This window comes from Acartia tonsa, chromosome 5, assembly GCF_053477335.1.
Source record: "Acartia tonsa isolate MP-2025a chromosome 5, ASM5347733v1, whole genome shotgun sequence".
Taxonomy (NCBI): Eukaryota; Metazoa; Arthropoda; class Copepoda; order Calanoida; family Acartiidae; genus Acartia; species Acartia tonsa.
Genome location: NC_137264.1, coordinates 3,763,612 through 3,779,476, shown reverse-complemented (window position 1 = coordinate 3,779,476; position 15,865 = coordinate 3,763,612). Strand labels below are relative to the sequence as shown.

Sequence of the window (15,865 nt, the reverse complement as noted above, 5' to 3'; positions counted from 1 at the left end):
TACAAGCAGAATAAATCTTGATTACTTTTCTTGTTGTTTTGTAGAATTATGATGTATGTTTGCAATCTGCAGTTCCATCACATATAAAAGAAAATTGCAATGCTTAGTTTGGAGATAAGCTAGAGATATTTGGTTTCAAAATTCTTGAAACTTCCAAATAAGATAAGATATGTAATAATTTATGAAATTTGAATTTATTTTCTTTATATCTGTTTTTAGAATAAAATAAATTTTAAAGACAAGCATTTACTTTATTTTCCTAGATAATCTTTTTGATATTAGCAGGATAAAGTTTTACACATTTCGTGTCTAAAGTTAAATAACATTTTTTTCTATTGCAGCATGGTCTATTATCCTAACTTGCTTCAATTTGTGGGATAATTTCCTTGGTGATAAATTTTCTTGTGAAAATCACAGATTACAGCAAAAAGTGCAATCAGTTTGCTCAAAAACACCATCACAAATTTCCCTTTGGACAATCCTTAAATGTTTCATTTATTATTTTTTATTTATTTTAAATAATATTAATGCAAATAATAATAATTATTAACATACCAAAAACTTGTCTATAGATTTTAATTTAAAATATTTAATATATCCACTGTTTTCTTTCAAAATATTGTAAACAAATGTTTCATTAAATGAATAATTAAATTCTTTTATAAAACTTGTAATACAAAAAAAGAACATCAACAAAAGTTTTCACTTTTTGTACGCAAAAGTTTATAAATTTTTGTTGTTAAATTTGTTTTTAAAATTAGAATTTACATATTATATTGTTGTGTATTCATGTTTATATTCTTAGCAAAATTTAAAACTTTTAAAATCAAAACTTGAAATATTTTTAAAACTTTTGAGAAGATTTTTAATCACTTAAGTTTTAATCAAATTCCAATTAAAAAATTTTTTCCAATAAAGATTATCCTGGCGTAAGTTTTAACACTTAGTGTTACAACTTCTTAAACCATTTTACCACATATAGGTATTTTAGATGTTGCATTTTTGATTATTTGACTCATAAGATATATATTATCTATTGAAATCTGATTAAAAAAATTTCATTATCTATAAAATACATGATTTGTTTTGTTTAGTATTGCTGTTTTAATATAATTTGAATACATACTGTGTTTTTAACCTATCGTACGGAGGTTGGGTGATTATTTTTTGTAAGCTTTGGTAAATTTATTAATTTAAGTGAAGTTTTTATTTAATTTTATGATAGTTGTATTGAAATTCTACGAGATCGTTTATATGGCCTACCACATAGAATATGGGCGATTTTGTTATGTAATATTCTGATATGTGAGATAGAGATTTAGTTTTTATGGGTATGGCGATAATTGTTTACATTACACTTTTTTTAGGTATGCTTAGACTCTACGGAGATCGTGTATGTGACCTACCACGTAGAGGTTGGGGAGACGCCATTTTTTATTGGAGTAGACTTTGATAAACAAACAATTGTTATCAGTATTAGAGGAACACTTTCTATACAGGTAAAAAATTATTTATATAGGCCCTTTTTTATCAAAAAGTTGATTGCTTTCGATATTTTTTTTCTTAAAATTCGTTGCAAGTTACAACAGTCGATTAACATTTACAAGCCTCTTATATTGCAGTCTTTGAAAAGCTTTACTGCTGACTGTCTATTAAAAATCATTATTCCTAGTTGCCTAGAGTATTGAAACTTAATTTTTGACATCTTGTGTGAAATTCTAAATAAATAAGTATAACTAAAAATGAATTTGTATATCTTGGTTGTTATTTTCAATTTGTGTAGTAAAGACAATTGTACGGTTGGTTGGGAAAGACAGTCAATAACTTTACCCCCCCCCCCCTTATTTCATAAAAATTGGGCTAAAGAAGATGATTGTATCCTCTTAACTTTTGAACTTGGAACATAAAAAAAAGTTAAATCTATTGAAATCATGTTCCTATAGAATAAACTTTTCATATTTTTTTATAGAGAGGACGAAGTATTACAAATAGTAAAACATTTTATGCGAATTTGACGTTAACCCTATAATTTAGGTACGCCCGTATGTTTACTGAAACAACTTTCCTATATAAATATTAAATATATCCTCAAGGTCAATATTATCCTCCCCTTTTTAAAGTTTTACTATTTTATCTAGATAAGTATGTCAGCCCCCCCCCACCTTCGGCCCCCCCCCCCACCCACCCCTCTTTGGGAAATTGAGATGACATTCCTTTTTCTTCTTCACCCCTTTAAGAAATACACCCCTTCACCCACCTGACAAAACTGCACACCACTGATAATTCATTTTTCTATGCTATCATCTTTTCTAAATCGCAGACACTCTCACATATCGTCCCTCAATTCTTTCTTATATTAATACCTGTATTAATTTCTTTTAGAAATTTTAATTATTTTAGTTGTTCTTGTTTGTTTTTTTTATTTTCAAAAAACTTTCCGTGGCCCATACTGTCATTTAACTTTTATGTCTGTGAAAATCCATTTTAAGTGACAGATGTAGTTCAAAGAATACACATCAACATTTTTTTTATATTCTAAGAATTTGTTAGTGGTGCACCTACTCTATAAATTTGGATATTCAATGCATTCATATTTGTGTACAACATTAACCAAATCACTTAATAAAAAGAGATTAAAAAACAAGGGGAGAGTTGCATTTGAGAAGCATAATTTCAAGCAAAAATTTCAAGTATACCATCAAACGTATATGTTTTGTATTACAACAAATAACAAATATAAATTGCATATATCACAAGAATACGATTTTCAATTCTTGATATTTTTGAACTACATGGTAGAAATTTTAAAATCTTTCAAATATATTCCATAGAAATGTACTTTAAAGCATTGAACAGGAGAAAATTTACAGTTCAAGTTTCAATGCATTTCTTAAAACTTCCCCTTTACAGAGAAGCAAAGAAATATGACACAATGCGTATGAAGGTGATTTGACTTTTGTATCAGAACCTAAATTGGTACATAGTGCATTTCATTACCCTAGGTTAGGTAACTCCATTTCACTTTTCAACAAAATCTAAAATGCAGTCGTTTTTGAGAAAATTAGATTTGAAAATTTCAAGTTCAATTTCCATCTACTAGGAGTTACTCTCTATATATGATTTATTTAAGGCTGAATTTCCGTGACCTTAGCAAAGCAACTGATAAAAATAGCCATGAATCAACTCACTTAAGGAGTGGCTTTATGAAGAATTTTATAAAAGCAAACTTGTTCAAAATTTTAAATATATAATCTTTGCTTTTCTTGTCCTGATTATGCGGTAACTCCTAGTGGATGAAAATTGAACTTGAAATTTTAAAATCTAATTTTCTCAAAAACTGCTGCATTTTAGATTTTATTTAAAAGTGAAATGAAGTTACCTCACCTAGGGTAATGAAATGCACTAAGTCCCAATTTAGGTTCTGACACAAAAGTCAAAGCACCTTCAAACGCACTGTGATGAAGTATAGTTCCAAAAGAGCATTTATCTTTTTATTTAGGATATCTTAACTGATCTAAATGCAGAATCTGAGATTCTTCCCCTACAACCTATGGACGAAGAAATGAAAGGGCACAAGGTAGGAAATATGGTAACATCCCTCAAACAATCAGTGGTCCACTCATATCACAAAAGGGTATTTTAAAAGAACAAACGAAACAGTAATCATAATTTGTGATGGCTTTGCTTATTCGTTTTCAGGTCTTAGGTTTTGTTAAGGGAGGGAATGGACATTAGATGGAAAATTAAACTGGTACCTAAAGTTTTTAAAATACGATTTTTCATTCTTTAGCTTGGGTTATGTTGGTAATATTGCATAATTTTGGGGAAAAAACTACACATTACAACCTTATGAATTAATAGCGGCTGCTCCACCAACATCTTAGGGCTCTAAAGGCAAAGGGGTAAAAGGGGGTTATAAATACAGCCATTGCATTCTATGACTTATTTCAAGCTTCTCTAAAATAATAACTAAATCAGATCAGTAGTTATTGAAACTTAGGCTACAGACAAAAAAAAAATATTTAAAAACTTTATTTAAAAGGATGAGGTCAATAACTAATCATCCCATTTTTATTTATTTTATCGTTCATTGCTGAAAATATTAAAGTACAGACAAAATTGCCAGTCATAATTTTATGAGATAAAAATAGGTCAAAAACCCTAGAGATGAAAAAACAATAAGATAAAGATATTTTTTATTTTATTACCAAAATTTGGAAAGAAAACATTATTCTAATAAAAAAAGAATCTCATCGAATGACTTTTTTAGTGACATAAAGCAAAAATAAGATCTTAAATTTTTCTGGGTTGAATAATTAGTTCAGGTTAAAAAGATTGCTGTAGGTTGTTTTATTAGTTCAGAAGTTAGGCTCGCAACAAGGGCTACAGATGCTTTGGTGCAGTTCTTATGCAGTAATATTAAGGGATGACCTTTTTGCAAATGTTAGGGTGTCTGTTCCTTTCTTAATCAATATATCTCGCTAATCACAAGACCAAGTAAGCTCTTTTAGGTCTTAAGGTACTAAATTTTTGATCATGGACAAAGAACCCTCGGACAAAGTAGCCCCGGACAAAGTAGCCTCTGGACAAAGTAGCCTCTAGGATAAAGTAGCCTCCACTGTTATTAAAGGTCATGGCAGCAGCGCTCGGCCCCCTGGCCTGCCTAGCCGCGGGCGCTCGGCCCCCTAGCCTATAACCTAACCTAACCTAAACGTTGTAAAAATATTATTGAAAATTTTAAAAACAATATTTAAAATTGTAAAAACAATATTTAAAATTGTAAAAATCTACCAACCAATTTTTGTAAAATCCACGAAATTCTAAACCACCTATATAATTTCCTTAGGAGGCTACTTTTCTTAAGTAAATGTCCTGAGGCTATTTTGTACTAGAGGCTACTTTGTCCGGGGCTTACCTTGTCCGAGGCTACTTTGTCTGAGGCTACTCCCTAAGTTTGGGGTAAGGTATAATAACCATTCTCAGACCAATGACCCTTGGTTAAATTTAACCTATCCTATACCTTCCATTTAAAAATAGTAAAGGTTGAGAATTTTGTGCCCATAAACTTTTTTATCAATAATTTTCTATGTTCCAACCTAAATTGAATTTACCTGCTTGGTAATTGTACTTTACAGAAAGGAAAGAATGATGACCTTCATAATTGTGCAGCATATATTATTAGCGGCTACGCGTTTAGAGGCACTTTAATTATTTGACATAAAGTGAAAGACACAAATTTTGAGAGTTATTTATTTCTACTGCTGATTTTTCTTGGGGTAGGGGGGGGGGGTGGTAGGATCCCCCCCAAATAGTTAAAAACCTTCCTAGAACCTATGAGCCGCAAGGACAAGGAGAATCATATCGGTTCAGCGGTTAAAGAGAATTAATTTATTTTGTGTATAGAGAAGCTTTGCACCTTAAGAAATGTTATTAGATTTTTGATATCTTTACAAAAAGAAATGTATTTATTATTTTCTTAGAAATTTGTTGTTATGCTTCCTATATTATTTGCGGCTGGGCCACTAGCATCTAAGATAGGTTTTTGAATGATGTGATTGATTGAAACAAAGACGACCTGTGAAAAGTTAACGCAAATCAAAAACCCATCTCTGGTGATTCTGTATTTGAAGGGGAGGAAGAGGCAAATAAATAGCCTAAAACCATCCTTATTTATAAGTACAATTATCTAGGGTATGGTGCACGCAGCCGGCTACATCTACAGAAAATTAATGGATGAAAACTTGCTAGACCGGGCTTTTAATTGGAATATTGCAGCGGGCACTCAGTCATTTCCTCTGGTAACTATTAGTATTTGATTAACAATTGTTTTGTTATTTTCACTATCAAAGATACTCTATAACTTTCGTTGTAAGTCAGTTGGTACAAAATGTTATTATCTCTGCTACTGTTAAAGATAAATTATAGAAAAGGTTTGTGTAATTTCTTCGGACACCTAAATGAAATAACACATTTTAATTAATTACTTTCAATAGGAAATTGTTTATATATGAGATGAGCTTCTAACATTTCTAATGGAGATTCCCTTGACCATTGCATCTACACTCTGAATTGCGTTGTCTGTCTTTCAGTTCAGCTAAATATTTTAATAAGGTTCTGTTTTTTTTTTTTTATTGCAATGATTTATTAATTTATTAAAATATTCTGTTTTTAAAAATAACCTAAGTCAATTAGTATTTGATGAACTCTGATTGATGGGGGGGGGGGGGGATTGAGACATTTTAATTTAAGCGTTATTGTTCCTTTATCCTTGTTATTAGTAGCGAAGCTACTCTATAATTCCGAATGTCCGTCCGTCCTTCTGTCCGTAATTAATGAATTGGGGGAAACGTGATTTTCTCGGCTCCTATTCAAGATAGACAGCTGAAATTTTTAGGGAAGATTTCTATGACATATGCCCATCTAATCTATACATTGTTTTGACCATCTGTCTGTTATTTGGGGTGCTAGATCGATTTCTAGATTTTAAGTTTTCGTGATTGTCTCAATTCCTTTTCAAGATAGATGGCTGAAATTTTTAGGGATTAATTGATTTGACATTCTACATATGATCACCACGTTTTATTAAGATTTGTTTATTAATTGGGGTGCTAGATCAATTCCCAGATTTTTAGGTTTTAAAGATTTTCTCGATTCCTATTCAGGATTGATGGTTGAAATTATCAAGGAATAAATATACCCATATTCTACATTTTTCCATCAAGTTTCATTAAGATTTGTCCATTCATTGCGGTGCTAGATCGATTCCTAGATTTTAAATTTTTCGTGATTTTAAAGGTTGCGTGATTTTAAAGGTTTCGTTATTTCCCTATTTTATCAAGTTTAATGTTTATTGTATGACACTGCTCTATAGCACATTTTTCCCGATATCCATTCATAATTTTTGAGCTTCGCTACTTATGGATGTTGTCATCCTTGTTTATATGTACATTTTGCTCAGGTTTGTGTTGGTCACTCCTTGGGAGGTGGAACAGCTGCCATTTTAACCATCTTACTACGTCAACACTATCCAAACACAACATGTTACGCCTATTCGCCACCTGGCGGATTATTAAGGTACTAATTTTAACCATCTTATTACGTCAACACTATCCAAACACAACATGCTACGCATATTCGCCACCTGGCGGATTATTAAGGTACTAATTTTAAACATCTTATTACGTCAACACTATCCAAACACAACATGTTACGCCTATTCGCCACCTGGCGGATTATTAAGGTACTAATTTTAACCATTTTACTACGTCAACACTATCAAAACACAACATGTTACGCCTATTCGTCACCTGGCGGATTATTAAGGTACTAATTATAACCATCTTATTCCATCAGCATTATCCAAACCTATACTCCACCTATCAGGTTATTAAGGTACTAATTTTAACTAATTTCAGTGGAGGAATTTTAGGTTTTTTTATTAGAATTTCAAAAACTTCATACGAACGGACAAACACATTTTAACTTTATATTTTTGTAAAAGTTCAAGTTATTTTAACTGTAAACTATTATTTCTGTTTTCACTTGTTGATTAATTTACATTGTGTTTGAAAATAGATGAAAGAAAACCGAAAATGTTTTACAACGTCACTAATTGCTAAAAATACAAACATTAGATGAAAATTGAAAATAAACCCAATGTATAATATGTTCACATTTCAATAATACATTTTGATGAATTTTATATTAATCTCTTTATTTTGATAATTTATACTTTGAAATATATCTAATTCATAATTTTTGGATGGGTTATTATAATTTTTTTCTTCTATGTAACAACTATTAAATACCAATCATTCGGTTTGAATTATATTCAGTGTTGAATAGAGGGTTTTGTTAGAGGAGAGAATAAAAGAGGAAAGGTTACAATTTCAATTTCATTCAAGGGGAGTGTAGATTCAATTTACACATTTACCTTTCATACAATTTAAAATAAATATATATCGATCAATATATCCATTGATCAATCTTTCCATTAGATAAGGGGGGAGTTTTGACACATTTGCGTAAACCTGGCACCTAGGCTTTATCTTAGGACTGAGAGAATAGGTCATTAATGATAAAATCATTCTTATAAGATAAATTTCACGAAGTTTTAAGATTTTTTGGATAGGCCTCCAGGTTCCGGAGCTCCAGGTCTCCAAGTGGTCTCAGTACAGGTAAAAATGAAAAAAAAAATTAAGTTACTTATAAAACAAAATATGCATCTATTTTAATATTATTCACATATTTGAAGAAAAAAGACGCATATTTTGTTTTATAAGTTGATTTGTAACTTATTTTTTTTTTATTTTTACCTGTACAGAGACCACCTGGAGGCCTGGAGCTCCGGAACCTGGAGGCCTATCCAAAAAATCTTAAAACTTCGTGAAATTCATCATATAAGAATGATATTATCATTAATAACCTATCCTCTCAGTCCAAAGATAAAGCCTAGGTGCCAGGTTTACGCAAATGTGTCAAAACTCCCCCCCCCCCCCTTAATCCATCGATTAATATATTTATCGATTGATTTTTCTGCCGATAAATTTATCTATTGGCCATTCTTTTTAATGACCAATCTATTGATAGATTTATACGACCAATTATCTATCAATTTGTAAATCTATCTTTTGATCAACTATCTTTCAATCGATTGATCATTATATGTATCTATGAAAAAATCCATCTATTCCTTTTTTTGTACATCAATCAATCCACTAATCTATAAATCTATTTAGTGAGAAGCTAATGATAGCCTCAAAGGACTACATGACCAGCGTTGTCATGGGTAAAGATGTAGTGCCCCGTCTGGGTCTTCATCAGATGGAAACTTTGAGACATGAACTGATTGCTACGGTCAGACAGAGCAAAGAAAATAAGGTAATTAATTGTCTGTCTATTTGTCTATATAACTGTTTGTCTGACTATTTATCTAAAAATGAAAACATTAAAATCATGAATTTTTAGTTTCTATTTCATCATAAAAGGTCTATTAGACACTGACTATCTTTATGCCTATATCTTTACTTGAAGGTTTTTAGTATGTATGACGGCCTAACGATATATGTATGGCTTAGATTTGTCCTGTGGGTATTAATCAACCTTGTTGGCTATTTATCTAGATACAAGTTAAATCATTGTATTTGTATTACACAGGGTTCTAAAGGGATAAGACAATGGCCGATAAATTGATGTACTGTACATCCCAACCTACCAATCAAAATTCAAAAGATCTCAAAGTTTTTAAATCAACAAATAATAAACTGTAATTATGAAACTTTGGGGACTAGTGTAAAAAACAGTGCCTTTGTCCCTTACCTCCCTGGTATTACCTATCTGTTAAATGTACCAATATATTTTCAAATACAGTTGAAAATGAATTTTTAAAATCTATGTATTTTTCTTCACTTCATATATTTCTGAATTAATTCATATTTTTTTAGTGGAAGACACTTTCCAAAGGTTTCTTGTGTGGAAAGATGGATAGTAGTCAGGTATTGTGAAATTTTAGAAAAAAATATAATCATTACTTATAATGTATCAAAATATTATGTTTACACAGTTATAAATTAAATCTAATGTTTAATTTAAAATCTACATCGTTAAATTATTATTTTAAGACAAATTTCAAGGTTTTAATTCATTCAAACATGATATGATTTAGCTGGCTTACGTAGTTAGTTTTTGCTATTTAAATTTTGATTTTAATAAATTAAAATTAACAAATTAAATTGTTTGTTTAGAGCTCAGAAGATGATGAACCTGTAAGTCCATCTGCCATTAATGTTCATCCATTGGACAGCAGTATCAATCTATCTGTCCATCAACCTTTATATCCACCAGGAAATTATTCCCATTACGAGAACACTGCGCCCAAGCCCCCAGGGGCTATCCCCTCCCATATGAAGGCAACATTATAACAATTGGAGTCCAGCCGTAAGCTAGATCTTACTGGAGATTTATTTACAGAAATATATTTCTATTATATATAGAACTTTGCTATTGGATAAGAAGGGTGGAGGTAATATTTCTATAAAGATCCCATTAAAACCAAAATCCGTGTTCCTATATTACTTTAGACAAAAATAAAACACTTAAATACTTAAGATACATTTATAGATTTATGAATTAAATATCAAAATGGGAATAATAAATTTTCAGGAAATATAATTCATATTGTAAGACATCATCCCAACGAAAGAAAGTAAGAATTTTTACTATCGTAGCTACTTTAAAGGCCGAACGTCCGTATTTTGATTCATTTGTATACTCCTAAAGCACTAACATCATAAATATAGTGGACAATCATAACTTTGTTAATACAATTCTTTTTTTTCTAAAAATTAATTTTTGTGATATATGCAAATATGAAACAGTAGCTAATTGAATAGTTATTTCTCGCATCGTATTATAAACGGCTTTCCGCGGATATAGAATGTACAATTATAAGATTAAAACCAGTTTTTTAGCCCCGAGGTGCCGTAGGAACGGGCTAAAAAACTGGTTTTAATTTTATGATTGTACATTTTTATATTCGTAGAAAGCTGGATATAATACGATGCTAGACATAGTTTTTTCGTATGGATGAGAACCGGTTCCTATCCACCGGATTCGAATGAATACGAGAAAATATCTTAACGTTTTCATTTTTGACTTGGTTTGAGCCGAGATTCGCACCCGTAAACACACAATTGCAAAAAAAATCTATGTTTTTTTCTTTCTAAATTTCAAATCTGTTTGTAAAACTACTTTTCTCTTTTTCTGGTTCTCTGTAAAAATTAGGATGAAAATATTTTTTTCCTGTAAAGTTTTTGCATCCTTCTTTGTAGTTTGCATCCTATTAACTATCCTGTTAGACTTGGAGGCATGGTAATGACATACAGTTTATATAATTATGTCGACCTTATGAATTTAAAAGTGCGGGCTCTATTTTCGAGAGAGGAGGGAGGCGACAGAAAAATAGTCTGAAACCGGTCAAAGGCTTTATTTTAGAAATAAAAAAGCCTTTAATCATCTCCAAAGCTATGTGAACCTTCATTCAAAAAATCACCTGTTTTTTGCTTCATATTATAAAATGAATTGCTTAAATCTAAATCGACATTCTGACATCTAAAAATCTACATCTTCCATAGCTTGCCTTGTAAACATCAACAAACATTTAAAGAAACTAACAGTCTATTTATTTGGTTAGAAGGGTGCAAGATGTGTAGGTAACATTGAAAGAGTAGCTTTGCTAATTATTGAAAACTCAATGCAGTTACGCGATAAAACTTCGTTTGATCTTTATAGCAGGGACATGAAAGTACAAAAAATATTATGATAAATAAACAATACCTTATGTTAAAAATGAACAATTCCATAACTTAAACGCTGTATAAATATAAGATGGCAAGAATATCCTACACTTTCATTTTCTTAGTTTTAAAAAGAAAATTAAATTTTTCTAGGTTAGATTTCTCTTGAGAGGTTGGAGTTACCGTCCCCCAAAATAGTTAAAGACCTTTCCTAACCTTTAAGAGGCTTTCCTGTAAATAAGAACCATAGCGATATGTTAATCTACAGATAGACAGACGCACATACAAAGAAAGATAGACATCCTGTTACTTTTAAATTATTTCAAATTAGGATACTTTGTAGGTATGCCAAGAACGAGCCAATCTATCAAGCTGTATGGGCTGATAATTATGATTTTGATCAGGTTCTTATTTCTGGCTGTATGGTTCAGGTAAAAGAAGAATAGATTCATATACGAATAGAAAGATAAATAGATAGATAGACAGATAGAAGTATATCTATGAATAAATAGATAGATTGATAGACGAAACTGGTAATAGTTTCTAAAAAAAATGAAATCATACTGGCTTTACATTGGTCAATTTAAATGTATACTGCCGACACCATGCAAACTGTCCCAATTTTGTATAACTTTTGCGGAACAAGTTCCAGTTACGTCATACTTTCCTTTCCCGAAAAAGAGAAGGGGGAAAGAAAAAAAAGGGAAGGGGGGAAGAAAAAAGAGATGGGAGAAAAGGGGGTTTTCCCCATCTCTTTTGAAGAGATTTTTTTCCCGACTTCCCTATTTCGGGAAAGGAAAGTATGACGTAACTGGAACTTGTTCCGCAAAAGTTATACAAAATTGGGACAGTTTGCATGGTGTCTATAATGCCTATCATTGGTCATTTGTATTGTATAACTTCATATTTTAGATAGTTTCTAGATAGACAGACAAACAGCTAGATATAAATCGTTAGACTGACAAATAAATTACCAGACTTAAAGATAATCAGATAGAAAGACAGACATATTTATGCTAAATAGATAGATATATATATATATCTATAATACAAAGTAGAACGATGTCTGTCTGTCCGTCTGTCTGTCCGTCTGTCCGTCTGTCCGTCTGAAGCTTAAGATCTCGGTAACCACTGAACCGAATGGGCTCTACTCTTCAGGGAATATACCTACTGGTCCTGTGGTGGTTTTAAGATATTTTCTTGAGGGGTGGGACACCCCTAACCCCCCCAAAAACAAAAAAATCCCCCCCTTAGGGGAGACTTCAACGTCAAATAAGGTGGTATCGTACATAAAAAATTAAATTTAACAAACAAAAACATTTAAAGTGCCACTAGAGGCCTCTAGGGGCGTAGCCGCTAGTATATACATAAATCACTAATCAGATTAATAGATAAATAGACTTATAGATAGTATTTAGCTGGCTATGATAGTTGAACATTAGTAGGTGGTTACATAAAGAACAGATGGAAAGATTTTTTGTACCTGTTTTAAATTATCAAATGCTATGCTAATGTCTAACTGTTTATAATTGTCTTTTGTAATAAATAAGTAAGAATCCAACATTGAGCATTTAATTGATAATGTTTAGGGGCTGGGATTAATAATTAAAATTCAATTTGATTTTTTAGAAAATTATGGTATTTTGTTAGGGAAACAATTAAAAGGACTATCCGCAACAAATTTAGATTTTTATTTTTCAAAATCCAACCTCAAACTAAGTTCTCTGTTCAATATTAGAGTATGGCGACCGAAATTTTGACCTCCAATAATTGGTGCTCTTGCACCTTTTTTGTGCATCTTAAGTGTCGGCCATTGTAGTTTTTGCTTATATTTTCCGCTCTCACCGCTCTCTGCGCTGTGCAGCGCTATATGCCGCCATACATATTGCATAACAAAACATGCTCCCCATGTACGGCGTACGCGGCGGATATTAAACAGAGAACAATAGATCTAGTTCATATTTTGAAGCTTCAATTTTTTTGGTTGCGGACAGTTATTTTAAGGGGGAGCTGAGTATATTTATGAGTTATTTCTCGCATCGTATTATAAACGGCTTTCCGCGGATATAGAATGTACAATTATAAGATTAAAACTAGTTTTTTTAGCCCCGAGGTGCCGGAGGCACCGGCTTAAAAAAACTGGTTTAAATCTTATGATTGTACATTTTTATATTCATAGAAAGCTGGATATAATACGGTGGTAGACATAGTTTTTTCGTATGGATGAGAACCGGTTCCTATCCACCGGATTCGAATGAATACGAGAAAACTATATTTTCTTATTTTAAGGATCATATGCCAGATATGGTGCTAGATGCTTTAGAAAAGGTAAGGTATTTATACACTGAGATAGAAATTTAATACTAAGTTGGTGGTAGAAAAAACGATGCTGTACGTATTGGTGCAAAAAATGGGGACAATTTTTAAATTGATATGACGGGGCTGTTTATTTACGTCACAAGTGAGGGGAAAGAAAAGGGAAGGAGGAAAGAAACCCCCTAGAAAAGAGATGGGGGTATGACGTCACACGCCAAAACAATTTGAAATTTGTCCCCATTTTTTGCACCAATACGTACAGCATCAAAAAAAAACAAATTAATCATTAGTAAATGTAATAGATGATCAGTTAGGCGCTATTTTTCACTTAAATTACACTGTATTTAAAGTATTTTACATCCTATTCTACTATTTTTTTTACAATACATGTAAATAAAAAATCGAATCATGGAAAGAGAAGAAAGTATCGGGTTCGTCGTATTTTCATAGTAGCTTTTCTACTATTTCTAGCCCCTAAGGGACAATCATAAACATTTACCTAATCTATCCTAATATAAGCTATCAAATGCGACTGTGAAAATACGACAAAACCCGCTACTTCGTTTTCTTTCCATGATCCAAAATTTCTTTTTATATAAAAATAGTGTTTTAAATATACAAGTTTTTATAGTGGTAATTAAAGAAAAAGTTTTAATACACAAAAATATAGACATGTATAAAAGTAAGCTTAACTAAATTTCAAACTTCTATTCTATAAACTAAAACTTAGAGTATAATATTTTGAAAAGATATAGTAATATTAGGATGTATAAAGAAAAGATATAGATGTATAAAAATTAATAGAATATTGTATACTAAGTTAGGTAAGGTTTATATTTATTATTAACTGTTATCGCCCCATGTATTGTTTTGGCTCCCCGCAAGGTAAATGGGCTTGATTGCATTTAGTGGGTGATATTCCAGTGTAACTATATTTAATAATAGTAGAAAAAAGGCAACAAAGAATTATTAATTAAAAAAATGAATTAAAAATATTTTTGTATTTCTACATTTTTTCATTGTCTTATAATTATTTGTACAATTATACTCAGACACGTAAAAAATTGTATAAGCTTATTTCTTTTTTGTTTAAATAAACTAGCCTGGATTACAATTCAATTATTTCTCTTTATGATCTAGTAGACAGTATGAATATGAATAACTTATAAGGCTGCTATAAATCCAAAAGAAATGAATTAGGATTCTGTTGTACCATAAATGAATGAATATTCAAATATGTTTTTTCTTTAAAAGAAAGATTGTTTATACAGTACATCATACTAAAAATTATGGAGTAAAGACATCCAAGGAGGGTAGAAAAATGTTAATTTTAAACCTTTTGGATGAAAACAGTAAAAGTGTCTGACTATGACGTCAGAAAAAATTAACAATTAACAAATTAGAGGCCGCTATATATTTTACCATTGTGAATACTGGCTTCTCATTGGTTAATTGTTATTTTTTTCTGACGTCATAGTCAGACACTTTTACTGTTTTCCTTTTGGATGTTTGAACTCATTAAGCTTTTCGGCTACAAAGACACTCCTTTTCTGTAAATCAGTAAGCAAGGGAGTTTCTGCATCTAATAGACGAAAAGTGGCTCTTTTTCTACCCACGTTACACGTATTTATGGATAAGGTAATGTTTGACGTCATAAAAATATGTCTACTATCAATCTCCTTTTTAGAGGTTTCCATTCCCACTTCTCCTCTTATCCTTCTTTTTTTAAATGTTTTTATGACTTCACACATGACACTTTCCGCTGTCCAACTAATATCATAATATAGCACCTAATTCTAACATGCACCTAATCCTAGGCGACACGCACCCACGCCTGGCACGCAGTCTACACATCTAAAACTATTTGTGGACCCACAGTTGAGGCTGCTGCACAGGGACACCATGCTTGTTGGGTTCAACCTTCGTTAAAACTGTTGTATTTGATTAATTGATTAGCCATAGTTTCTTACAGTTTGGACCTAAGACTCCTGAAGTATGAGGGGACACTTTTGTATAGCTACAAGAGCCAGCTCAAGCTCAACATTCAAGTACATTATGACTTGACACGCTGTCTCATGGGAGCTCCTTGTTATTACTTCACCCTCGACAGAATGGCGTGTTCCAGAGTAAGTCACCGTAATGATTGCCATATTCCGCCTGGGATTAAGGGATGTGTTGGTATTATATGATTATAGGGCATCCAAACTACCTTACAATCTCCCATCTAACGTAATTAGAGGGAGGTTGCGTAAATT

The 15,865-nt window shown here is 31.5% G+C and overlaps 1 protein-coding gene across 3 annotated transcripts in view; it reads left to right on the top strand.

Moving 5' to 3' along the window:
• Positions 1–15,865, top strand: part of inaE (inactivation no afterpotential E) — a 75,267-nt gene that overhangs the window by 48,284 nt on the left and 11,118 nt on the right. For 2 of the 3 annotated variants that reach the window (XM_080159913.1, XM_080159912.1), the window contains exons 16-26: positions 1,368–1,499; positions 3,500–3,577; positions 5,691–5,798; positions 6,959–7,074; positions 8,739–8,880; positions 9,444–9,494; positions 9,744–9,848; positions 10,167–10,204; positions 11,626–11,725; positions 13,584–13,622; positions 15,428–15,506. In XM_080159913.1, coding sequence (XP_080016039.1) covers positions 1,368–1,499; positions 3,500–3,577; positions 5,691–5,798; positions 6,959–7,074; positions 8,739–8,880; positions 9,444–9,494; positions 9,744–9,848; positions 10,167–10,204; positions 11,626–11,725; positions 13,584–13,622; positions 15,428–15,506 — 988 coding nt within the window. The remainder of the gene's footprint in view (positions 1–1,367; positions 1,500–3,499; positions 3,578–5,690; positions 5,799–6,958; positions 7,075–8,738; positions 8,881–9,443; positions 9,495–9,743; positions 9,849–10,166; positions 10,205–11,625; positions 11,726–13,583; positions 13,623–15,427; positions 15,507–15,865) is intronic. The other variant, XM_080159914.1, reaches the window with a different exon arrangement.